Source organism: Rosa rugosa, chromosome 2 (genome assembly GCF_958449725.1).
Source record: "Rosa rugosa chromosome 2, drRosRugo1.1, whole genome shotgun sequence".
NCBI classification, from domain to species: Eukaryota; Viridiplantae; Streptophyta; class Magnoliopsida; order Rosales; family Rosaceae; genus Rosa; species Rosa rugosa.
In genome coordinates this window covers 26,683,767-26,711,051 of record NC_084821.1, presented here as the reverse complement: position 1 = coordinate 26,711,051, position 27,285 = coordinate 26,683,767, and the positions used below count along the sequence as shown (strand labels likewise).

The following is a 27,285-nucleotide window of genomic DNA, read 5'->3' as shown; positions in this document are numbered from 1 at the left end:
CCAGAACACCGCCACAGGCGGTGGCGCACCGCCCCCGGCCAAAATTCATTATTTCCCAAAACTCCCAACATAAAAAATGTTCATCTAAGCATGCTTGTGAATTTTCATAACTAGCTCGAAGTAAAAAAACAAGCATGAAGGGTCAAAAACTACCTCACAAGCTTTGAATTTTTGCTTAATCCGAGTTGAACCGATTTCCACGTAAATCGATCCAAACAAACACCATAGATCGATCCAGAAGGCTCCCACGAAGCCAAAGAAGGAAACTTGAAGCCGTGCCGTTGCCGGAGCTACGTTTTCCGGTCGGGTCCGAAAACCTCAATTTTTGTCGTCTTGTAGCGCTGCCGTGGAGGAGAATCGCCGCTAGAGGACACCAGAGGGAGGAGCAGACGGCTGAGACGAGCTAGTCTGGAAATTTTCACGGCCAGAGACCGCCGGAAACTGCCGGAAAAGTCGGGTCGGGTTGGCCGGGTACGAGTCGGGTCACGTGGAAAATTTCGATTCTGAAGGTGTCGACCGAGAGAGAAGAGAGAGGAAGGAGAGTTTCCGAAAAAGGAAATGAGGAATTATGAAGATATTTTCGGAAATTCCCTATTTATACCAAAATGGAAACTTCTTCCAATGGCCATAACTTTCTCATACGAACTCCGATTGAGGTGTACCACATGTCCACGAACTCGTATCGACGTGCTCTACAACTTTTATGAAGGAAGTTTTCAGAGAATCTCAACGTATAAAAAGTCAACCTTCGCACCCCTCTAAAACCATACTTTTCGAATAACAATTCGTCCGAAACACTTCCGCTCCATCTACGAGCCACGAAACCGTCCAATAACCACCAATTAAATTCCGAAAAATCATCTGAAAATAAATACAAATTTCCGGGGCATCACACTGGTGGTGTTCGAGACGACAATCGGCTGTTGTTTGATTTTCGATGAGACAGCTTGAGTACAAGAATGACGGTTCCACCACCGTAGCGGTTATGGGTGCGTATTGATGATTCCATGATAGACAGTTACCACTTACCAACTCAAAAAGGGTAGTTTTGTTCTGTTACCGACACAAACTGAAAATACTAGGATGAACGTGTTTCTGAGTATCAGGGATTGATAGCTATGTTGCAATCCTTACTAGACAGATAACCGAAATTCACAAGAAAAAACACAGATTTGGTTACGCAGTGAAAACCTCAATTTGAGATTAAAAACACTGCAGGACTCTTACTCTTGAGAAACCAAAAGATGAAATCAATCCACTAGTGGTGAAGACAAGTTTCTTTACAAACATATATAGCGCTGCACTCGGCTACAATCACTATAGTTTCTTGATAAGAAAGTGTTATTGATAAGAATGAGATACCATACAGTCTAAATGACTTGAAACAAAAACGTAAATAAGTCAATTGGATGCCTTCAGAACCTAATCTATACATCAATTAATGTAATTACAAAATAGATGTAGCCAATTAAAGCAAACATATCAATTCATTTGGTATCAGAGCTGCTTATGTATGTGTATACTTTCAGACTTCAAAATAGCAAGGAAACAAAGTCCACATGGTTATCTTGTTCTCTCTAGTTAATAACCTTCTGGCAGACAAAAGCAAAAACCCTCAAAAATCACATATTGGTCAAATTATTGGTAACACAGGCATAACCTTTTTCCTTACCTTCAGTTTCTTCTCTGACCTTTCTGCAATTCCCACTATTTCAGAATATAATTAGATTCCTCTGCTCGATTTCAAATAAGAAGACTCTATCTTCCTCTCTCTTCTTTGATCTACAGGCATGCTGCAACTCTATCTCCCTCTCTCTGCCTCTCTTCCACACAGTCTAGTATTATATTGTGAAGAGTGAATTGTTCAAATTAGAACCACAAATTGAGTCAAAATAAGAAAAAAGGGAAAACCCAAATCAAGTCAGAGCAAACCCTTCACTTTGAAAGCGATCATACTATTCCCCATGATCAATCATTTTCTTTGTCCACCAAAAACTAAGAACAAATATTACAAAATCGCATGCAACCAAAAAAAAAAAAATCTATCCCTTAAACTCATCAAATTGCATAAACAAAACCTATTACAAATCTTCTTCCTTTGTTCTTTGTGTCTTCTTCCTTCCATTTACTGTCACGCCCCTGATTTTTAACACAATTAAAAACCGATATATAACCCCATAATTATACATGCGTGAACGTTCAGCCATCAATACCAAATACCTGGAAAACTTTTTCCCTTTATACAACATACATATTGATGCCCTGAACCCACTATGTCAATATTGACCCGCCCACAGAGTCATATATTACATAAGCTTACGAATTAAATTGTCAACAACAAGATAAAACGCAAAAGCTCCTCAGAGTTTACTACATAGCGGAAGTCATAACAATGACAAAACCAAACAAGTTTGCTTCCTACCAGTTCTGCTGCCAACAAGCTACCTCAGCTTCAGCCCCGATTATCCTACCCTGCAGGATTAACCCCTACACCGTTGGAATGGTGCACCGGGTTGTCACACAACAAACCCGGTAAGCTTTTGCAAGCCCGTATGAGTAACTCGAAACAACTCACACCAAATCACAACCACAACCACACTTAAAAAAAAAATCAAAATAACATAGAAAGCAACTCACACCTTGATTTCTATCAATCGTACCATAACGTACCATAGAAGACAACTCACACTTGAATTCTATCAAAATAACATAGAAAGCAACTCACACCTTGATTTCTATCAAAATAACATAGAAAGCAACTCACACCTTGATTTCTATCAATCGTACCATAACGTACCATAGAAAACAACTCACACTTGAATTCTATCAAAATAACATAGAAAGCAACTCACACCTTGATTTCTATCAATCGTACCATAACGTACCAAAACGTACCAATTCGTACCAAGTCGTTAATAAGGAAAACAACTTACACCTTGTCCCCTTAAAAACCGTTAATAAGGAAGCAACTCACACTTTATTCCCTAAAAACACGTAATGTCATGAGTTATCAATAACCAATTCCCGTTACCCCATGAATTACCTAGATGGCAGACAGACTAGAGCTCTAACTGAACGTAACCACTCGTCCGGCCAAAGACGTGATTACCTGATATTCTGCCCAAGGTCATCGACCTTCGTTCCTCAGGCCGCACAGTCCATTGGAGCAAATCATTAAAACAGTCGCACAGGACTCAAAAACATTACACAAATCTCACGCTTTTCAAAACAATCGAAATCGACATTTCCATAATCATTGTTTTCCGAAAAGCCACAAAACAATAAAAAGCATCATTTCATGCATATTGTTTTCATACACAAATCTCAACGCTTTTCAAAACAAATCGAATCAACAATTCCAAGTCATTTGTTTTCCAAAAGCCACAACCCAAAACAATAAAACGCATCATTCATGCCTATTGTTTTCATAAATCCACAACCCACTAAAACATATAATTTGCAGTTAAATCAATAACTCACAAAACGATAAGGTGTTCCGTTCCAAAATGAACCTTGTGAGATTACTCACCTCGAAACTCCCGCTGCGTCTTCAATACAGAACAAAGCAGCCAATCACAATAGCTGTCCAAAGAATACTTCGTCAAGTACCTAAGGGAACACAACTCTGATTCAGTTAACGAATCACAAGGAATAACGTTCAAAACCCTAAATCGAACCAAAATTCCCAAGGTAACGCAAATCAAGGCGAAACCACATCCGAGACCTCCCAAAGTCTCCGGAACACTTCCACGATCGATGTGTCCAAGCCACAAGTCGATCCGATGCTTAAATCCTCACGGATCGAAACATCGAACAGTCCGAAACCGTAAAAATCACAACATGCTCATACGATCTCCAAAAATTACAAACAATATATCGAAATGCTCGTATCGACGAGTAGATCGAACTCAGGAACAGAAACTATCCCTGAGGTGGCCGGAAACCGCCGGAAAACACCACCACAGTGGCGGCACCGCCGCCAAACCAAACTCGGAATTTGACAAAACTTCCAACACCAAAGTTCTTCATCTCAACCCCAATTTCAACTTTCATAACTACAACAAAGTCCAATTATAAACCAATCGATCGAATTTTACCTTAGAACAAACCGGACCGATTGAAACCCTAGAATTTCAATTCCAAAATTCGGCCTCCACGAGTTGAATCGATGCAAGCCACCTTGTGGGAAGCATCAACGTCCTCCAAGCTCCAAAAGCCCTCAAGAACCACCGGCAAAGGTGGCCGGAATCTCCGACTCTGATCAAGGCGATTTCATCCCCGAAGCGGCTTCTTCTCGGCCTTGCAGCGCCGCCTACGGTGCTTCCCACGACGAACAACCACCACAGACGTGTAGAGGGGACTGAGGCGAGCAGGATTCCCTTTGGAATCGCGTCGATTGGTGGCCGGAGGAGGGAGAACGACGCCGGCGAATTGGAGGGGCGAAACCGGGCTCGGGAGAGCTGGGTTTCCCAAAATGGAAACCTGGCCTTCTTTGCAATTTCCGGAAATTTCGTCCTTTTATACCAAAATGGAAAGTTTTTCCGAAGCCCATAACTTCTTCATACGAACTCCGATTCTCGCGTTCCGCATGTCCGCGAACTCGTATCGACGCGCTCTACAACTTTCGTGAAGGAAGTTTTCGGAGAATCCCAACGTATCAAAAGTCAACCTTAGCAACCCCCCTAAAGTCATACTTTTCGAATAATTATTCGCCCGAAACACTTCCGCTCCATCCACGAGCCACGAAACCGTCCAATAACCACAATCTAAATTCCGGAAAATCCTCGGAAAATAAATACGAATTTCCGGGGCATCACATTTACGTAATCCTTTTGTACTTTTCAACTATATAATAATAAGCAGACGTGAAGGAAAACCCAGCAGACTTGCAATATGAGTTTGATTTCACGTGGGAGAACACAGACAAAATCTCTATCACCCACAAAACCGCAGTCATACGCACTACCCAAAATTGCATGCAATGAAACACAAAATCCAATCAATCGTACCCAAAATTCAAAACCAAAATGTCTGACCAATCGACCAAATATGAAGCTTACCTGAACCTCAATATCAAAGTTATCTGATTGCTCAATCGGATCCTCCGATTTGATGAAATGGATGCTCAATCAGATATTCCGATTTGACCAAATGAGCTCAATTATGCACGCACTGGTCTGGGTTTGTTTTGGATTCTTTGTTTTTGATCTGAAAAGCTTGCCGATTGGTGTTTGGTGCTGGCGGTTTTGGATGATGTGGTTGCTTATCTTCTTTCTTCTCAACTTTTTCTTCTCTCCCTCACTCTCTCTGTTTGGCTTAGGCCCAGTTTGGCATTGCTTTTGAAAACATCTTTTGGTCTAGAAGCACTTCTGGTGGGATTGAGGGTGTTTGGTAAACTCCAAAATTTGTGCTTTTGGCTGGAATCGCTTTTGCGCGCAGCAGAAAATGGGAAGCAGCTTCTCGATTCCGCTTCTGCGGAAACCAAATCAAGAACGCGGTTGATTAAATGAAATTTTACCATCTGGCCAAAATTATCCTTACTGTACTCTCAAATTTACATCAAATCTCCTAACTTTCTTTGTTCCAGTTCCAGAAGAACGACTCTTCTCTCACCGAGTCCGACTCAAACCTCTTCCCTCTTCTCTTATTGGGTCTGATCATATCTCTTCTCCTAACCAATGTTTGAAGTCTTAGATCTATGGTAGTTTATTTATCTCTTTGACATATGGTTAATCCCCTTTCTCTTTATCCAATTTCATGGTTTTTATATTTTCCTTCAGTTTCATCTTCTTCAAAGATTTCAAAGAAGAGGCTCTACTCTCTAAGTGGTAATTCTTATTATTTGGGTTGGGTTCTGATTATTTGTGTGCTTCATGATTAATATAGTATTTGTATTTGATGGGTATTCACTATTTCGTGTTGGGTGTTCGTGATGAGTTGCTGGATTTTGAAATAAGTTCTTCGATGCTGAAGAAATTGATTTCCACGGTGATGTATCTGATTAATATAAACTCTTCATGATTAATATTATACTTGTATTTGATGGGCATTCATTATTTCATGACCTGCTCCTTAATTTGTTAGTTTATTTTGTACTCTGAATTCTTTGTTTTGAAATCTGGGCTTTCTGGTATGTTCTTTTGTTGGTTTCTTGTTCTTCAGTTTGCTAGGCAGGTTTTATTTCTTTGGTTGTTTTGCTTTTCGGCTAGTAAGTTTGTTTCCTCTTTCAATGAAATTTTATTTGTCAAAAGAAGAAAAGAAATTGTAACTTGATCAGAGGTGTGTTTGCTCTTCTGCATTTGAGTATTGGAATCCAATGAACAGAGCAGTAAATTGATAACCACAAGCAGAGGGCTTATGGAAACTGCGATACTTCACATACCGAAAATGTATGCATCATGCCTTCAAAGCAAATGTATCGAAATGGAATTGATTGATTTGTTAAAGAGGCTAGTCTGTCAAATGATGGCTGCCACTTCTACTACATAACTCAGAAATTTAATTTTGAAAGATTTTGTTTTCACCATTTTCTACTGTTTAACATTGATGACCCTTTTGGTAATTACAATAGTCAAAATAATTTTTATTTACAACTTATCGAACATTCAAAATTTATATTTCATTCTCACAGCACTTCTAAAAATAGTTTACCAAACACTCACCTGCTTTCCCTCACAGCAACGCAGCAAAGTCAGAAGTGCTTTCCCTCACAGCACAACAATCCCAAACTAAGCCTTAGAATAAACAGGGGCAAATCTCCACCTATCTCCTTTTTGTCTCTTTGTAAATCATGATTACTTACACACAGGGGCAAAATTGGAAGTTCGAAAGTTTCCCCAAGATAAACAGTAAACGGCTGCTCGCTTTATTAATAGAGATAGAGATATGCCTTCAGAACAAATCAATTCAGTGAATGCATTCTTCAATCCTAATCGAGTATTATTATATATGGTTCCAAACAAATCAAGTAGGCAAAGCAGCAGAATTAGCGGAGAGTGGAGACACGTGAATCATGGTCCAGCAATAGCAAGTCGTCGAGTCCAATGTCAGTGTTAATCATGATCTTGGTTGACGAAAATTCTAATATTGACCAAGGACGTCCACCTGCCCTTGATTCTAATATCGCAGATGTGAATGGACGAGACCGAATCTAGAGGCAATGAATAATCTTCAAATGTGCATGCCTCAGAGGGAACTGTTACTGTGTTTTTCTGGGACAAAGTCGTGTTTCACGAAGTCATGTTTCATTGGCTACTTTTTTTTTTTGAAAGGGTCATTGGCTACTTTTAAAAGCGCCAGAAGAAGTCTCTTTCCGATTGAGTACTAGTAGTGTGCTTCCCACTTTTGCCTCTGTTCTGTTTTGGGTTTGTTCCACCGTTTCATCTGAGCGGAGAGCGAAGGGAACAGAGGAACAAGGGAGAGAAGAAGAATAGGTGGACGGGAAGCTCTCAGGCAAACCATCAGTCCAGCCGGCTGTTTGTTTCCGCTGTGTCCCACCGTGTCAGGAATTTTGTTCTTGGACTGTCTGTCGTCAACGCAGGGAAAGAAGAAGGAGAGGGATTTAGGTTTGTTTTTTTGAACCTTGATTCTCATCCCTGTGGGTTTTTGTTGATTCAACTTTGAATTTTTCTCTCGTTCTGGTATTTTGGATTTGAATTTGCAGGTTTTGATTTGGAGGTTTAAAGAAGGAGATCTTCCAAGGAGGTTGTAGATTCGGAAACAACATTGGCAAAATTCTTCAAAAGGGCACCGTCATTCTTCCGCCTCTCTCTCTTAAACTCAAGGCACTACTCTTCTCCAACTTTTTCCCTTTTTCCCTTTCTCCATTTCCTTTATTGCATGTGTTCATTTTTATGATTGGTATTGATTGCAAGTCCTTCATATTTATAAATGTCTTACAAATCTCCATGATCAAGACTGTATGGTTTAGATTTATGGAATTGAATTCAGGAGGAGTTGCAAATTGGGTTTCTGATTCCATTCAAGTAAATGTCCATGTTCACTGGCGGACCCAGCTTTTGTTTTCTATGGGGGCGGACCCAACTATATATATATATATATATATATAATTGTTAAAGGTTAAAGTGGGGGCATATATATTAAAGAGAAGACAAAATATGCATATATATAACAATTAAATACATTGTGTACAAAATAGGTGTCCATGTTGCATGATGAAGAACCCGCGGCATCGCGCTAGGCAGAATTTCTAGTAATTTATAATCTTCTCAAGAAAGAAAAATTTCATACTATGCATATTTTAATGGTAGTGTTCCCATGGAGTTCTGAAAAGTCAATTAAGCCCTATTAATTTTCTATTTTATAAATATGCGTCTTTTTTTTCTATAACGTACAACTTATCTCTTTCTTCATACTAAAAAAAAAAAAAAAAACTTATCTCTTTCTTTTAACTGATTTTCTAAGCTTTATTTTCTTTAATTTTTGTTTCCTTTGTTAAACAATAATTAATTTTAAGAGATTTAGAGAGAGATAGATAATTGAATATAACCACCTTAACTAATATTTATAAACGTTATAAGTTAATTCCAATACACACACACACACAAAATATGATGAATAAAAAAAAATGAGTTTTGTATTACCTATATAACTATTAAGCCACATTTTGAAAAAAAATAAAATAAAAAATAATGTATTTCTTTTTGTTAAACAAATTAAGCCCTTTTAGGCCCATTTCGGCCCTATTCGGAAGGCCTTTCGAGCGGGTAAGGATTAGCATATTTAAGCCGCGGCCCGACCCTAAATTTTGTTGACATTGACTAGGCCCGGCCCTGCCCCACCCTAAGCTCTAAAATTTACATATGTGTGTGTGTGTGTGTGTGGTGTTGAACCTAGCTGAACTTAGTTATATGTCTAAGATTTGGTTTTGAAGGGAATGTACTGTGATATAAGGGTCATCATCTTGGCCTTGAGTCCTTAGCCTGCCCCAAGCCCGTCCAATTTGTAGGGCCGAAGCCCGGCCTGACCCTTGCATTAGGGTAGATCGGTCCAACCCTTTCCCAAATAGGATAGGATATGGGCCATGTAAATGAAGCTCAGTTTGTTTGAGTTCATTAGGGACAAGCCCGACCTGGCCCTTTAAGCCCACCTTTTCGATTTTCTTAAATATGTTTTTTTTTTCCTTATAACATATAACTTTGTAATTGATTTCGTAACCTTTATTTTTTTTCTTTCAATTTTTATTTTCTTTGTTAAACAACTATTAATTTTGGGAGATTTGGAGAGATAATTAATTGAATATGACCACCTTAATTAATATCTAAAAATATTATTAATTTATATATATATATATATATATATATATATATCTATATATATATATATATATATGTATATCTATATATATATATATGTGTATATATATATGAGTCTTGGATTACCTATATAACCATTGAGCCACATTTTGACAAAATATATATATATATATATATATATATATATATATATATATATTTTTTTTTTTTTTTTTTTCTTTATGTTAAACAAAGTAAGACCCTTTTCCGCTCTAGCGGTCGTGCCCTAATGAGTAGGTAACGGTTAGCATATTTAACTCTAGGCCCGACCCTAAATTTTGTTGACTTTGACTAGGTCCAGCCCAGTGGGACCCTAAGCCCTAAAATTTAGGATAGAGCCGGCCCGTGATGACCCCTATGTGATATCTTATCACTCTTGCTTTTCCCAAATTTGACCTCGATCCATACTCAATAGAAAGCTTACAAAATTGAGTCATCGATCAGGTACGTATAAGGAAGTTTCCAAGTCATGGCCAACTTCTCCAACTTCGCTGAATGGGATGATGACATTGAAAGGTTAGTTTCTTAAGTGGATCGATCCTTTAACTAATTAAACTATTAAAGCTCCTTCTATTTTTTTTTGGACGTGAAAAAGCTCCTTTATTATTTAAATTTTTTTTTTTCTTTATGCTTTCTCACAGACTATGGTTTTCCTAGATTGTGGGGTTAGAGCATCTTTAGCAATGCTAGCCATTTTTGAGTCAAATTTTAGTCAAAATAGCTAAAATGTCATTTTGGCTAACCACGTTAAAAATAGGTCTGTATCAATGCCCTCTATTTTAGCTAATTTTGAGTTTATATTATTTTTCAAATGAAGATTAAATAGTTTAAATGTATTTATAGATTACATAAAATAACCCAAAAGGAATGTTTTAAATTATAGAGAGCCTCATCTCGCTCTCTATATTTAGGAGCGAGATAGCTAAAAGTTATAATGGAGAGCCACTTAAGAGTCTGGTGCAGCTGCTAAAATATATAAAAAACTAAAGATGTTCTGCTAAAGAGCCAAAATAACTAAGGAGCCAAAATAGAGAGTCTGCTAAAGATGTTCTTAAGGCACCATGTCCTTCCTATGTATTCTACAGTTTCATTAATTAAGACTTGAGAGCAATCGCAACAGCCCTCCTTTAAAATAGTAATAATAATAACAATAATAATAATAATACCATTTTCCTAGATTTTAGATGCTTCAATCTTTGTACTTTGTAACGAGTTTTACTTGCTTTTACTTGTTAAAAGTGAGTTCCTAGCCTGGAAGGACTAGAACTAGCTATTTAATTTTGGTGCATATATCTCTCAGGCTAGCTTTTGGCCTCCTATTAATGCAATTATTTTTGTCTTAAAAAAAATTTTCAATTTTTATGTCATAATGTCTTTTAGTATTTAAGTCCTTCCTAACTCTTTATATATGTGATTTGCAACTTTTGTGAGGTACTTATTATGTCTTGTGGTTTTTGTTGACTCTACATGTTTTCCTTCTTGCATCCTGGTGCTGGATGCTAAAAAAGGTCTGATAGGTATGGTGCTTTTACTTGTTGATTTTTTTTTTAATAAATTTTTTGGTATACTTTCGTTTGTTTGTGGTACTTTTGACTGTCTCTGTATTGCGATTACTATTTTGTTTTCGGTTTATTACCTAATAAGATTAATCAATTTACCTAATTACGTAGATGAATTAGATGCTAATACGTATTTGTATATAGGTATATAAGTTAAAATTCTTCTCTCATATGGTCATACCAGCAATGCTAGACGTAATTTATCTACCATAGTATAAGTAAATCAGGAATTCACTCACAATAATAGCCTAATTACCTACACTATTCTATTTACCTTTGTAGGCAATTCCCTAATGTGTATATAATTTACCTACTGTACAATATTGTGTAAAAAAAAAAAAAAAAAATATAATTCTCATGTATAAAAGAGGCAAAATTATACATATCATTTTATTAAAGGGTACGTCTATTGTCACCTAACTATCTACTTAGTTCATCTTACAATAGAAATTTTTATCAAATATTCCAATACTAACCCTATAATTAAGAAATTTTGTAAAACATATATGTAAAAATTAAATCACAACCGCAGCCCACTACCTTTGTCATTTTCCTTTTCAGCAGTCTCTTTTTCCTAACCTCTTGGCACTGATCCAATTTTCTGCGAGTTCTCTTTATAATTTGATGGAACTTGTTTGCAGTCTTCTTGATTGCTTCTCAATTGAAGTGATCATTACTACAACTTTCTGAATCATATAATTTATAGATCATCATAATTGTACTTCTGCATACTATACTAGAAAGCCATACAGAAGAGGTTTGGGTGCTTTAAGAAGAATGGGGAGAAAAGCATATGAGAAGAATGGACGTATGGGTGATATTTTTTTTTGGATTAAATACTTGTTACTCCCTGTACTTTGCTCTAAAAAACAGTTCAGTCCATCACATTTAAAATTAAACAATTTAATCCTTATTCTCTTGAATTTGACACAACAGGTCTAAAATGACTATTATACCCCTCACTTTTTCTCTCTCTCTTTTATTTATTTATTTATTTGCCTCTCTCTCCCCCCCTGCACGCAACGCAAGGCAAGAGCAAAATGGAGCAAGACCCTTTATTATTATTATTATTTTTCATATCTTCAATCTCAGGTTGCGGATCGAGCTGTGAGCTCATACTACTTGCTGTGACAGCCACCTCCGTCATCATATATTTGTAGGTGAAAAATGAGCTCATAGCAAACCGAAATTGGAGCAACCCAGAATTGGGTTGGTGGGCATCATTGAGTTCGAGCTCCAGGTTGTACTCCGAGTTCTCTGGGTCGGGGCCGTTACGGCCAGCATCATCGTTTGGGCCAAAAAGGAAACCGACATCATCCATTTTGCAGGTCAAGTGGGGCATTAGATGTGGATCCGGTTTGGGGGTTAGGGTTTCTGGTTGGGATTCGGTGGAGCATAAGAGGTAGAGGATGGTGAGAGATTGGTGGTTTGAGTAACGGGCTACGAGTGGAGCTCGGTGGAGGCGGGATGTTTGGAAATGGGATCGGAGCTGGAATTAGGGTTGGGGAACTGGAGCGAGGAGAGAGAGAGCTGAGAGAGAAGCAGAAAAAATAAATAAAAAAGGATTAAAAAAAAAAGATAAAAAAGAGAAAAAAATAATAATAAAAAAGAGCAAGTGAGGGGTATAATAGTCATTTTGAACTTGGTGTGGACCTGTTGTGTGCGAATTAGAGAGAATAAGGACTATCCAGTTTAATTTAAAAAACAAGGGACTAAACTGTTTTTCAGAGAAAAGTTTGAGGAGTAACAAATATTTAATCTTTTTTTTTTTCTAATTCTTTATTTAATTATTCACCTTTTTATTTTTTTCCAGTTTTTAAATGTTTGAGTGAAAATTAAAGGGTTTTTGTCCATTTACCCTAATTCTAGGGATTTTTTTCCCACTTACCCCATTAAGTTTTTTTAATCCCCCCTTACCCATGAAGACTCTAATAAGGTCTTCGCTAATACCCAATTATGTTTTTTTTTTATAGACTATTTTACCCTCACCCTTTTATTACATAGAGAGAGAAGCCATAGGAGACTTCGCCGGAGTCCGGTCACTAGTCACCGGTCACCGGAATATGGTCACCGGTCGCCACCCATCGGACTTCTCTGAAAAGCTTTCCGAAGGTCCCCAAAAAGGTCGTTGGAGATCTCATAGGTCGTTGGAAAGGTTTATTGCCCCCAAATAGACGTCTATTGCCCTCAATAGACCTTTATTGTCCCCCAATAGACATCTATTGGGGGGCAATAGAGGTTTATGATACCTTTCCGGAAATCACCAAAAATGTTGTCAGAGATCTCATATGGGGCCGGAGAGGTTTATTGCCCCCTGAATAAACCTGTATTGCCCCCCAATAGACGTCTATTGCCCCCTAATAGAACTTTTGGTCGCCGGAATGGGAACTAATCTCCGTATAATTAGACAAATAAAACCTTGATTAAGGAAAAAAAAAACAAAGATATTACATCAATTCAAAACATTTATTGTCCCCCAATAGACGTCTATTGCCCCCCAATAGACGTTTGTTTGACATCTATTGCCCCCCAATAACCCTTTAACAAACGTCTATTGCCCCCTAATAATCCTTTATTGTCCATCGATAAAACTTTTCTTTTTCTTTTTTCTTTCATTATGGGCCTTCTGCCCCCATCTTACCAAAAGAAAAAAAAATTGATTAGGGTACCCAGAAAATGCTCTGTGCACCTACACATCTTCTCCAATGAATTTGTTGGACTGTGAGACGTGAAGAGCTGGACGTTTTGATGAATTTGCCTAACCAATTCAATAGATCCAATTTTTGCACTAGCTTGAATAACAACCAACTTCGAAACAGAGTCAAACTCGACCTCGTCCACAAGCAACTGCACGAAAAGCTTCAATGCCATCAGGTACTCTCCAACATCAATATACCCAGTAATAATTGCATTCGAACTAACAACATTTCTCACAACCATCGAATCGAATGTAAGCTGCGATCCGATATCAAATCTCAAATCAAACCGTATAGATCGGGGGGATAGAGAGAGAGTATGTGCAGAACCGGCGACCTCAATTGGCGATGAAGATGGAGGACATTGTGGCCGACCTTAGCGACCTCAATTGGCAAGTGTTGCATCACCTCCATTGAAACCCTCAGTTCATGGGACCAGCACCAGCATCAGTACCAGTCCCCTCTAATGGTCGGCCCAGTCCTTCATCGAGAAGATAGAGAGAGAGAGAGAGAGAGTTCATGAAGAAACTAGAGGCCTCACTGCAGCGAGCATTCGGTTTCGGTTTTTGACACACGTGGAGAATCGGAGACATCTAAGTTAGCCTCCGGCAAGGTAGCTCCGACCGGAGCTTCTTTGTCTTCAGGTGAGACGACACCGTTTTGAGGCTTTGCATCGCTCAGATCGATTGGAATTTCATTCCGTGACAAAAATTTGGTTTTGGAAGTTTTGAATTCCTGAGAGGAGAGTGTGAAAGGCTTTGAGGTTCTGTTAGGTTAGAGAGAGAGAGAGAGAGAGAGAGATGATGATGGAAGCAAATGTAATTCATTAATGAGGTTAAGGGCACAATAGTCATTTTATTTTAAATTGGGTTAGAGGGAATAAAAATTTGTTGCCGGGGTAAGTGAGGCAATTTTTATTCATTTTGGTGCTTTGGGTCAAGGACCCATAATTAAAACTTTATGGGTTAAAAAGAAAATATAAGGCTTGTTTTAGGAAAACTGAATTGGGAGAGAATTGAGTTGTGCTTTCATTGATAATAAGGGTATCTTTATATAGAGGATTACAAGCATAGAGATAGAGTTGTACATGGAAACATAATCGTACATTGATTGGATATCCTAAGATTCTCCGAGAATATCTCTAATATAAATCCTATTTCAACTAGAGCAAGTAACCTCGAGTTTGGGCCAGACACATATTCTGTATTTATTTAAACACTCCCCCTTGTGTCGCCCAAACGTGGTGCTCATCTTGTTGCCTCATTAAAAACCTTGCCGAGTAACAAAAACCCAGTGGGACAAAAATAACCTCGGTCGAATGGGAAAAAGAGCACAACACACCCTTTACGTTTCAAGACCATACATGTAGACATCTCCCCCTGATGACTACGGTCATGGGAGTTCAAATAACTTCCGCAAACGATGCTACCAACATGTTTCTTGAAAGTGGAATTTAGGCAATGACTTAGTGAGCAACTCTGCCACACTGTCCTCAGATCGAATCTAGTTCACTTTGATCTTGAGGAGAATCTGTTGTTGCTGATTATGCTTGGTGTTGTCGCTTTTGATGTAGCCTTGCTTCATTTGTTCAAAACAAGCAGCATTATCCTCATAAATGCTCGTAGGCTCATCTGTGGTAGACTTCAAACCACAATTGCTTCGAACATGTGTAATTATGGATCCAATCCATATACATTCACAAATCGCTTCGTGAAGAGCAATAATCTCTGCATGGTTCGAAGAAGTAGCGACTAGGGTCTGTCATGTAGACCTCCAAGATATCACGATCTTGCCCATGGTGAACACATAACCAGTTTGGGAACAACCTTTGTGCGGGTCAAAGAGATCCCAGTATCAGCAAAACGTTCCAAAACACTAATGTTGTTTTGGGATGGGGATGAAGGACACAGGCCAGTGTTGGCGACGTTCTTGGTGTGTGATGGGTCCAAACCATCATCTCTCTGTAGGGATAAAGCATGCCCATATCAGTCATACATCTCTAGTATTGAAAGATATCTTTTATACCAATCTAATGGTGTTGCGTTGGCGCAGAGCTATACCTAGCCAACAAGTTCATTGCAAATGAGATGTTCGGTCTTGTGCATTGGGGTAAGTACAATAATGCGCATATTGTACTTAAGTAGGGCACATCTTCATCATCATCCTTCGGACAAAGAGGATCCTTTTCAACATCAAGACTACGGACGATCATGGGGGTGCTTGAAGGCTTGACCTTGTCAAAGTACCTAAGCATCTATCAACACAATGCTCAAGTTCCAAACCGAGACATAATCGTGTTCTCCCAAGATCCTTCATCTCAAACTCGGATTTCAAGTGTTCAGCGGCTTCCCTTAACTCTTTAAGGGCTTCCAATGAAGATCATGTCCAACATGAACCGCGATAGAATCCAGAACTTGTTATGGAAACGCGTGGGCATATCCCTTCCTAATCAAGTAGTCACTTTAGTGAGCGTTTCAACCTCATTGTAAACGCGCTCCGTGGTCTAAAGCCACTTGACTTGGTTAAATGAAGTTCATCATGAACCTTCATGTATATTCCGTATCTAGATCCCCATAGAGATACGTAGTGACCGCATTTGTAAGCTGCATGTTCAGTTATTTGGAAACTACCAAACTGACAGGGTAGTGGAGTGCAATGACATCCATTACGAGAGAATATGTCTCATCATAATCGATTCCAGGGCGTTTTGTGAGAAGCCTTGCACCATAAGGCGAGATTATCATATCTTTTTCTCATCACGCATTTTAATGAAGACCCATTAGTCAATAGGTTTTATGTTAGGAGGTGTTGGCATCACTGGCTCGAAAACCTTCATCTTCGTTAGATAATCCAACTTAACCTGGATCGCATCTTTCCATTTAGGCGAAATCTCTCTACGTTGGCATTCATTCATCAACGAAGCGTGGTTCGATACCATCTGACTCAACAAACTCATGTGGTATGAAATGCGTGAATACATCATCAACCATGATGGAGTTTCTATCCCACGTTTCATGTACACTAGTGTAATTTTCATAGAGCTCTATATTCTCAGGATTAGGTTTTGACGTTGAGATCAAAGATAACCATAATCCGGAAGATTCTCATGAGACAGATTTTGAGTGTCGATGATCAAAGAATTGGGTTGTGCCAAAGTATCCTTCGAACCCACGGGCCTCCCACGCATCCTAGCTGGGGCCATGGCCTATAACGCCAGAGTGTCACTCTCTATGGCGTTGGTGTCATACCTACCTTCGTGTAGGGTGGCGTTACGTCCTCTCGTAGAGATGTCTATCCTTGCAAGCATGATTGCAGCAGATATCTATGATCTCGTCACTTTAGCAGGGATCAAGATGAGACATAGTGGGGACAGGCCACGACAATTCCTGTCATTCCTGCTGAACATCCATGTTCTTATCTTCCCCCAATGACGGGAAGACTGTCTCATCAAAGTGACAATCCGCAAGACATGCGGTAAAGAGATCGCCTAGCAAGGGCATTAAGTGGCGGACGATTGTTGGAGTCTCAAATCCAACTTAGTTGCCCATTCGTCTGTAAGGACCCATCATAGTGCGCTGTGGCGGCGTAATTGGCACATAAATGGCTCACTCAAATGTGCGTAAGTACGAAATACTTGTACCCAGTCACTAGCTGTAACGCAGAGATAGATTGAGTGGCAGTGGGTCATAGACGAATTAGCATAGCTGCATGCGATATTGTATTACCCCAAGCGGATATAAGGAGGTTGGTGCGCATTACCAATATCCGGGCTACCATCGTAGTTGTTTCGGCGAGACCATTTGGGTGTGTTCATGGGAATATGATGTCCAACATCAGTCCCAATGCAATAACCATCGAAAGTTTTCGATGTCAACTCTCTAGCATTGTCAAATCCAATTGACTGAATAAGATGATCCGGGGAGTGAGCTCGTTGTCATATGATATGTGCTAGGAGTGTAGCATAAGCAACATTACAAGTGGACAATGGCACAACACGTGACTAGCGTGTTTGCGTGTCAACCAACATCATGAGATATTTAAAAGTCCGTAAGTTGGTTGAACCAGTCCACAGAATCCCCACGGAATATATGTAAGAACAGAATGAGTATTTTCGTATCCTTTGCATAGGATGGTCTCGGTCCTAATTTTCATAGGGAACAAGCTTTGTAGAATGAGCGAGGGGCCTTAGGAGTAACCAATGAGGATTTTGGTTGGGCCAGAGTGTCTGAAACGCTATTTGAAGCATAGTTGATGATTGCAGCATCACCAGGGGCGCCATCACCATGATGGATGCCATCCATGGCGTCATGGATATGGACTATGCCAGCCCTAGGCTGGTGTTGGACGGCAGCGGCGCCAGAGGCAGCGGCGGCGGTCACATTTAGTCCAGAAATCAACTTTTGATTCTTGCTTCATTTCGCTTGAAAGAATGGATGTCCGTGTGAAGTCTTTAGTAGACGGATCATCATATCATGACTAGGATGACTTATCCTGTCGTAACAAAGCCAATATGTGTCTAAATCCAAGAGATATTCTCTCATTGCTTTATTGGATTTAATAGCTCGAATAGTGACATAGAGTCCACTAGAAAGACACATAAACTTCTCTAAGATGCGTCTTTGTTCGTAATCATTAGAGGTATTGAAAAGGAACTCATTTTCGTTCTCTACATGCATTCCCGCATGGAATCCATTGGCTTGAATATCTCAATAGGGTTCGATTCTCCCTAGGAGCATGGAGAGTTTCTGTGAAGGTAATCAAGGTGCCATTGGGCAAGAGGAATATGGGCCATTCCATATCCTTGAACTAATTCTGATGGCCCAGCCATCATAGTCACAAAGTCATATGCTCAGAATCAAAATGGAGTCATAATGAAAAGAACTCGAATTTTATTCATAAGCCAACGGAGTACATCATTGTTTCATAACCATTAAGAGAATCTAATCCAAATAAATGCTAGCTAATGCAAAATAAAGGTAGTCGTTTGACTTCTTTCAGTAACTCCAAAAATAAATATGACCAGGTGAGTAGAGGCACTCTAAAAGCGTCATAAGGATGACTCCTAGTGTTGGTGGCGTCACCAACATAGCCAGAGGCGTTGCCTCCCTCTCTCTTTCTACATTGACCTCTTCGGTTCCGTGTTCCCCTATTTTGGCGGTTACCTTCCTTAGTAGGGCGATTATATGGACCAGAATGTCTAGAAGTATCCCTAAGATTAGGGTTTCGCTCTTGGCGCCCTCTCTTAGGGGTGCAACTATAACTGGACTCCGGAATATTCTCTGTTTCCACGGGTCTCAAATTATAGTTCTTCACAAGGATGTTGTCATGCTTTTCAGCGACGTTCATGGCTCCAATGAGCTCATGAAACCTTGTGATCCGTCCTGCAGTAACATCGATTCAATAGTTTTTAGCAACCATCAATGCAGAGACCAGGAAGATAGAGAGAGTCATCTCAATCAACATCGCATCTGTGATATCTTTTCCACTGAATTCCATTAAGGATTTAATGCGAAGTGCTTCTGAATTGTAGTCAATAACTGACTTGAAATCACAGAAGCAGAGGCTATGTCATCTCACTTCTAGTTCAGGAAGCAGGGAGTTACGGACGTTGCCAAATCTTTCTTCGAGTGAGACCCACAGCCTTCTGGGGTCTTCTTTGTTCATATACTCGTACTGGAGTGAATCATCCATATGACGAGTCATTAGGATGATGGCTTTCACCTTATTTGCCTCCAAGGTTGCTCTATTTGCTTCCAAAGGTTGAGCTTGCTCAATAGTTAACATGTCCTGGCTAGGCTCGAGAATCGTATCTAGAATTCCATCGACCTTGAGATGCTGGCGGATATCACGAACCCACTTGTGATATTGAGAGCCAGCTGTTCCCAATGGAGCGAAATCCAGTTTATTCAGGTTACTCATCCTGAAAGAGAACATGAAAAATGGTTAGTTTCGGAGTGGAAAAAGCTACCACAAAAACATATAAAACTTTTGAGTGTAGTCACTCCCAAGAAATTATGAATTTTCCGAGCGTAATCGCTTCCAAGAAATTAGAGATTTCTGAGCGTAGTCGCTTCCAAGAAATCCGATTCCAAGAGGTATTGGATTATATCGAAACAATGATGTAAGTGGTCAATCATAAATTCTCTACAAACTCTAAGTTTGGAGATCTCAACAGGCTCCAAGCTTGGAGTGAGCACAAACCCCCACAGTTCGGCTTTTGGTCTCTCCTATGAAGAAGAAAGGGGGGTAGAAAAAGGAGGTTGCAAGTCCCTGAGAAAAGAAGAGAAAAAACAATAAAAAAAAACTTCAAAAAGGGGAACTAATAGAACCTTTAAAACACACCTTAAAAGGTGTAGAAAATTGTCGGAAAAGTCACCTGAATTTGGTCGCCGGAGGTGGCTGGAAATCGGCGGTGGCCGGCGGTAGCCTGTGGTAACCGGAGTTGGCTAGGCGCTGGGAGTCTTCTTCTTTTTCCTTTTTTTTTTCTTTCTTTCCTTCTTCTTCTGCTAACGTGGGCCTTTTTTTTTTTTTTTTTTCTCTTTCTTTTCTTCTACTCTTCTTCTGCTGGCGGGCTTCTTCCTTTTTTTTCTTTTTGTTTCCTTGCTGACTTTGATTGAAAAGGTTGAAAACGTGGGCCGCTCCCCACTTTATATTTTTTTTCTCTTCTCTTCTGCCTTTGATCGAGGGAGCCTTTTTCTTCTAGTTTTTTTTTCTTTCTCCTCTGCCTTTGACAATGAGAGTCTTCTTCTTTTGATTTTTTTTTTAAATTTTATTTTCGCTGGCAGGGGCTAACCGGCTATAACGTGCATAAGTTTTGTGGACCATTAACTACTCTAAGATACTATTCTATAATTTTGTTCTTTTTTTTATTTTTTATTTTTTAATTTTGATCTCATCAGATATATATTGTACCAGTTGCATGCAACAGTTGCATGCAATATCTTCATTACGTAGTTATTTTACGACGTACTAGTGTATCTTCCGTAGCTAAGTGGCTATAACATAGGTAAGTTTCTTATTTTCTTGATTCTGATCATATTTTCCGATGAGATTAAATCATGTTTGCTGTTTCTTGGTCAGAGAATTATCAAAGCACCCTGGTGTACCAATAGTCTGCGCAATAATAATGGTCCTTTTTCCACCATTACAACTACTGGATAATTCCGGTCATGATGGAATATTTGGCGTATCATGTATGTTGTATCTGTTCCTGGATCCTCTGTTTCTGTATGCTCCTCTTATCAACGAGCAAACCAAGTGTGTCGTGTTGGACAACAGAGTGAAGATAGCAGCTCTTGTTCTTCGATCATTTGGAGATGTTTGTCACCTAATCAGAATATATCTTGGCATTAAGGATGGCTGGGGGAAGTTCCCTTCTCTTAGGAAAAAGCTGAGGCTAGCAAATGACATGGTGTCTATTCTTCCTATTCCACAAGTAAGTTCGAGAAGCCTTCCAGGAAGCTGGAATAAATTCAATAATCTTCACAGTACATATTGAATACTAATAACTAGCTCAATTCAACATATTGTTGACTTAAGCTTCTGGAAATTATATTGCGTATGCAGGTTGCAATTTTAATTTTTTTTCCAAACATGAGGGGCTCCAACTCTTTGAAGATAATGACGTTTCTCAACTCCCTTGTTGCATTGCAATATCTTCTACGAGTTTACCCCATCTATGTACTGTTTAATGAAATAATTAACACGGAGAACATTTGCGATAGGAGAGACAGGAATCCAAAATGGTTATCAATCGTCGTCCATTCAAAATGGTTGTCGATTGTCGTCAATATGATTGGGTACATTATTGCCAGCCATGTATGTTATCTTATCACACTACTTGTTTTAACTGCTCCATCCAGATATTCTAACATGTTGTTGAGTTACAGTTCGAATAGATATATAGACTGCAAAGGAATAATGTTATGTGAACAATATTTTTGGGTACCACATGCATCATTCCACTTTTTAAGTGGCAGCTGATGTGGCACAACCATGTTATTTAATTAAATTCTCTTATAGATTAGGTTTTCTGCTACATGAGTTGCCACATAAAATAGCATGCATATGGTACCCCAAAAGGTAGTTCATCTAGCATTACTTTTAAATGATGTTTAATCACAAAGAAAAATCTTAGAAACCTTATTTTCAACCTTTCCTTAGTTATTTCCAACTTTTTTTATTTAAACTTCATATTGTAGTAAGATTGAGTAGCGAAACCATTTAATCTTACATCATCATTTAGAGATGAATCTCTTCACAAGAGTAATTAATCGTACATCATTTAGTCATTCAATTTTATCAAACAAATAAAAGTTTATCTTGTACAACTTAACTACCATGGAAAACTATTCATTTATTTCACATTGTTCATTGACTAAATGATATTTCCAAGAGTGCTTACCTAATGGACTGTGGGAAAAAAATAAATCTCGATCACATGTACTAAACTTATATACTTAAATAGTAACAATTTAAAATTGTGCATTTATTATTAGCCTTCCATTTTATTTGTCCTTTATAATCCCTTAAAAACTATACATTTGATTGATAATTTGCACATATGAGTACAATAAACTTACTCATTTTTTTGTTCTTAGATTATAACAATTTAAAACTGTGTATATAATCTTAGCCTTCAAATTTACTTGCCTTCTACAATCCCTAAAAAGTTCTGCATTTAATTGATATTTTGCACATATGATAAACTTATTCAATTTTTTTTATTTTGATTAGATATTTGGAGCATTTTGGTATTTTTTCTCCATCCAAAGAGAGATACAGTGTTGGGAACATGCTTGCAGAATGGAAATTGGATGTGAATTCAGTACTTCATGTGTTCAAAATACACACAGAAATATCACAAAACTTCTAAATAAACATTGCCCTGTAAATCCACTAGATAAACAAGTATTCGATTTTGGCGTATTTCAAGATGCTTTACAATCCGGCATGCAAAGATCAACAAATTTTTCACAAAAGTTCTTGCAATGTTTATCGTGGGGCATACGAAATATGAGGTTTGCACATATTACACCTTGCGTTGACTTGTTTTACTTATTGTTCGTTCTATAAATTCCAACATTTTTCTCTACTTGTCATCTGAACAATCATGCAAAAATGATCAAATTGTAGCTTTTTATTTTATTTTTTTTCCTCTCTATGAGCATAGAGGTCTTTGCTTCAACTATAGATCTAAGTTATTAATTATCTTAGCTTTTTTATTAGTGTGGTTTTATTCAGATTATTTGGACATCCGATCCCTCTTCGCTCATAACCTTTCCAATATTATCATCATTATTTCCTTTTCTTTTCACCTTTGCATAGACCTAGCACCCCCAACTCAGGTGCGAGAGAGAGAGAGAGAGAGAGAGAGAGAGAGAGAGAGAGAGAGAGAGAGAGAGAGAGAGAGAGAGAGAGAGAGAGAGAGAGAGAGAGAGAGAGAGAGAGAGAGAGAGAGAGAGAGAGAGAGAGAGAGAGAGAGTTTCTTGCATCTACATGTTAGTAGGGGTGTAAATGAGCCGAGTCAGAGCGAATACTAAGGTGATCATGTTCGGCTCATTTGTTTTTTATCGAGCTCGAGCCGGGCTAAAGCTTGAATTTTCTTTTTCATGTTCAAGCTCGGCTCGGCTTGAATATTTTTCTTAGGCCCGAGCTAGGCTCGGCTCGGCTTGATTTATTGGACGAGCTCGAGCTTGAATAGGCTCGGCTTGGCTCATTTGACTTTAAATTTAAAAAGTAAAAAAGATACAAAGAAAGTTTAAAATAATAATCCAAATTTGATGTCTAACCATCATACAAATACCTTTTATTGTCTAGAATAAACTCAAAATGATGAATCCAACTCAAAATTGCACTTTAAGTAATTAAATAAGAATGGAGCCTTCGACATATTGATTCAAAGGTGGTTATTTGTATCTTCAGATTTCCTTCCATGCAAACTCCCAGCGAATCTTCACCATCTATAAAAACAAAGAAATATATATATATATATATATATATATATATATATATATTAATAACTTTAAAAAAGCTTGTTCAATATGATTTTATGAAAGTAAGAAGATTGTTCAGTACGTGTATATACCTTTATTCCAAGCAGATTTCTTCCATTGAATCCTCATCACCCTATATTATAAAAAAGAATAAAAGAAACAAGATTAGTGGAAGAACAATCTTGCAATAAGTTTTTTTTTTGAAAGGTTTGCAATAAGTTATGTACATAAAAACTTTATGGCTGCCCGATCTCAATTCTTTTCTTTTTATAGTGGTTGCTAGGGTTTGATTTAATTGTTGCAGAAGTATTGTTATTTATTATAATATATTTTATTTAAATTTTCAGATTCTCTTCCAATTGAAAAGGAATATAATAAAAAGAATTGAAGAATTGAGATTAGAAAAATTATATTTTGATAGTATAAATATTCATTAGTCGAGCTTTAACAAACGAGCCGAGTTTTAACAAACTCGAGCTATTCATGGAAAATACGAGCTACTCACGAGCTAGACAAGCCGAATATATCTTTGCTCAAGCTTGGCTCTTTTTTTGTCAAGCTTAATATTGAGCTCAAGCTCGGCTCATTTATCTTACGAGCACGAGCAGAATACGAGTCGAACACGAGCTGTATCGAGCCTACTTACAGCCCTACATGTTAGGGGGTCCTCTTCAATTTTCGCATTAAATTAATTGATCTCTACACAGCTACACTAGTTCTTTTAAACCTGGCATGTTGCAGTTCAATTTATATGTTGCTTTGGTAAATAGTTTCGCTAATTATGGTGAATCAAATGTTTTGCGACACTCGAGATCTTCCCTATCTGTTGTTGGTTTTGCTGGGTGTTAAGAGCATAGTGTTGTACTCTGGCTGGCTTTTGGCGGCTCAACAAGTGCAGTCTTGTTTTGCTACCCTAGGTGTCTTTGGAGATTGACCTGGATCCGCTAGGCGGTAGTAAGCTCAATCTCCGAGTGCTTTGATTAGTGGTTATTTTCATCTTCCTTCTCTGCTGGTGCCCGATCAGCTTCTTGTTAGTGCGAGGATTAATGCTGTTGGAGCTCGATTTTGTCGGGCTGTTTGCAGTAGATGTCATAACTAACAATTGTCTAAGTTGCTGATATTGTGATCGGCAGCAAAGCGAACGTTGCCATACATGTCGAAGCTATTGTTTATATTTATATTTCTTTGAAATCCTTTTCTTTTTATTTACTCCTTAATATTAATAGATAAATTAAAAAGACTTAGGGTGGACTACTAATGACTAAAGTAATTGGTAAGGTCTTAATAGCTCACCATTAAAATGCATCGAATCCTAATTACTTTTTACCCATTGTATATTTTATATGTATTCTATGTTTATTTTTTCTCCAGTTCTTTTGGTTCAAACCTCAGTGCTACTAGTACAGATGGAGGGGAAAACGTGCTTGTGGTTGTCTTTTCGATATGTGGCTTGGGATTGTTTATGTATCTCTTGGGACATGTGCAGGTCAGTGATGAGTAAGAATTACATGTGTGACATTTATGATATCGGTTATTTCAAATAATCAACAGGTCACAGCTCACTAACTATCAGTAGATAGTTAACAGTGATATTATATTTATATGTAGATAGTGGATATTATTTTATATTTATTTCTTTTAATTCTAGCTTTATATATTTATTATTTTTGCTATTTATCATAGTACCCGCCAGAATTAATTGAAAACTAGTATATAGTCTTAAGTATCTTCATGTCTTTTTACCATACACCAGCAGACATATTGAGTTCTCTTAATATATACTTAATGGAAGCCCATAATATGTGTGCATGTAGTTAAATTGAAAGTAGAAAATATATACACACACTATTATTATGAGAAGAAGATTTCTCATCCAAAACTAAAAATTTTACAAAAATAATCTTGAAATATTAAATTTTTTTAGCATGGCTCATTGGTTGAATGGTGGGTTAATGTATTTTTGTTCAGAGTGGGTAAAATATGAGGTTCAAAGAAAAAAAAACTGAGGTGTATAAGGAACTTAGTTACTGATCAAGATTCTGTATGCATCATTTTTCATTCTTTAATCATCAAAAGGCTAGGAGAACATTGTCCAAAAAAAAAAAATCAAAAGGAAAACATTTAAGGAAATTATAAATATTCACTTAATTTGCTTGTCTAAACATGACTGTGCATAACCTGCTCATTTGGTTAATAATTTTTTGACCAACAATAAGAAACATTAACATCATCAATATTAAGTCATCAATATTAAGATTTTTTGAAGACAAAATTGACTGATTTGACTCTCACGCTTTGAGGAAATAATAAGTGGTAACAATTGAGGTTAGGCTTAAGTAAGCGTGTTTTGAAGAACCTCTCATTTTACAACAACACTTACACACACCTGAATTATTCTGTTTGATTTTTCTTGTCCGTTAATCATGGTGTGCACCCATATATGTTTCAGTTTACTGAATTGAACCTACTTGTTTTGGAATAGACATTTATGCAGAAAGTTAGCAAATCATATACTATCCAACAGAAGATGAAAATGACTAATATCCGATCCATATTAAATAAATATGGCCTATCTGATGAGAATCATGAGATGGAGAGAAAAATCAAGCTTGCGGTAAAACATAAACTTGAGGAAGATGATAGTCATATTGTAGAGGATATGTTTTCGATTCTTTCCTTAAGAGGAGCTGAAAATTTAGCTATGGAGATCAAATGCAGTCTCTTCATGGATAAGCTCAAGAAAGTAAGTTCATCTGTACATAAAAGAAGTATCGCAACAAGATTAATCACGCTTCCTTTCTTTCTCTTTCCCTCTCTAATTTTCCCATGAAATCTTTTATTCCAAGATTTTGGTAAAACGATTTGCCTTATAAGATTTTATCTTCTGCTCTTTTTCTACATGTAAACTCAACCTTAGGTCGATGGGCTTAAAGATAAAGGGAAAGATGTTTTGAAAAAAATCTGTGAGCATTTTGAGCCAATGATCTACAGTAAGGGATGCTACATTATTCGAGAGGGGGAGCCACTTGATATGATGTTCTTCGTCACACGAGGCAGTGTACTCACCTATGCGACTAATAATGGCGGATCAAATGGTTCTTCAGGTACTATTCAACTTGAGATAGAGAAAGATGGTTTGTATGGTAAAGAGCTTCTAACTTGGGCAGAAGGATGTTCTAGCAAATTGTCCAACTTACCGATCTCTACCATAACTGTCAAGTCCCACAACAAAGTTGAAGTGTTTGCTCTCCTCGCCACCGATTTACAGCGTGTTGTCTCTAATTTTCCGAGTCAATTCAACATGGGCAATATCCTCAACATAGCTGTCGATAATGAAATGGTGAACTAATTTACTTATCTCATTCCTGTAATGGTTGGTGTTTTATTAAATTTAGGATCTACGTGTAAATTTTGCTAGATAGTAGGACGTTTCAAGAGCTTAAGGCCATGTATCCTGTTCAAATAAAACACATGAAGGTGCGAATCTCTTTTAGTTTACTTTGGCGGTAGATACAATGCTCTTATTCAGAGGTTTTTCTTTATGAATTTTAGTTAGTTAAATAAATTTGATTACGTTTATAGAATTTGTTTTGAGCCACTTTTAAGCATGGAATTAATTAAAATTTTAAATGACACAATCAATTTTTTCCTCATTGTCGCGTTAAAATGATAAAAAAAATATGCTAGCTGAAGATGATAACAATCATCAAATATTCTCCGA

At 37.8% G+C, this 27,285-nt stretch overlaps 2 protein-coding genes across 5 annotated transcripts in view; one reads left to right on the top strand and one right to left on the bottom strand.

Annotated features, from left to right (window-relative positions):
* The window catches only part of LOC133733788 (uncharacterized), a 72,039-nt gene that overhangs the window by 26,282 nt on the left and 18,472 nt on the right, over nucleotides 1-27,285 (bottom strand). The window lies entirely within an intron of this gene.
* LOC133733924 (cyclic nucleotide-gated ion channel 1-like) lies at nucleotides 6,934-26,921 on the top strand. 4 transcript variants are annotated; one of them, XM_062161570.1, is made up of 9 exons: nucleotides 6,934-7,565; nucleotides 7,664-7,784; nucleotides 9,759-9,830; nucleotides 20,650-21,004; nucleotides 21,136-21,387; nucleotides 22,306-22,589; nucleotides 24,936-25,050; nucleotides 26,047-26,307; nucleotides 26,482-26,921. In XM_062161570.1, exons 3-9 carry the CDS (start codon nucleotides 9,784-9,786, stop codon nucleotides 26,911-26,913), a joined length of 1,746 nt encoding a protein of 581 aa, XP_062017554.1. In that variant the 5' UTR covers nucleotides 6,934-7,565; nucleotides 7,664-7,784; nucleotides 9,759-9,783; the 3' UTR covers nucleotides 26,914-26,921. The 4 variants fall into 4 exon arrangements, with proteins under 4 accessions (XP_062017554.1, XP_062017555.1, XP_062017556.1 ...); XM_062161571.1 differs by lacking the exon at nucleotides 9,759-9,830 and having other exon boundaries at nucleotides 6,935-7,565; XM_062161572.1 differs by lacking the exons at nucleotides 6,934-7,565; nucleotides 7,664-7,784; nucleotides 9,759-9,830 and adding an exon at nucleotides 9,852-10,831.

Excerpts from the sequence above, each read along its gene's own strand:
- LOC133733924 (XM_062161570.1), top strand. The coding sequence starts at position 9,784 with ATGGCCAACTTCTCCAACTTCGCTGAATGGGATGATGACATTGAAAG. Across the intron at positions 25,051-26,046 it reads ATCTCTTGGGACATGTGCAG|ACATTTATGCAGAAAGTTAG; the intron begins GTCAGTGATGAG and ends GTTTTGGAATAG. Across the intron at positions 26,308-26,481 it reads TCATGGATAAGCTCAAGAAA|GTCGATGGGCTTAAAGATAA; the intron begins GTAAGTTCATCT and ends ACTCAACCTTAG.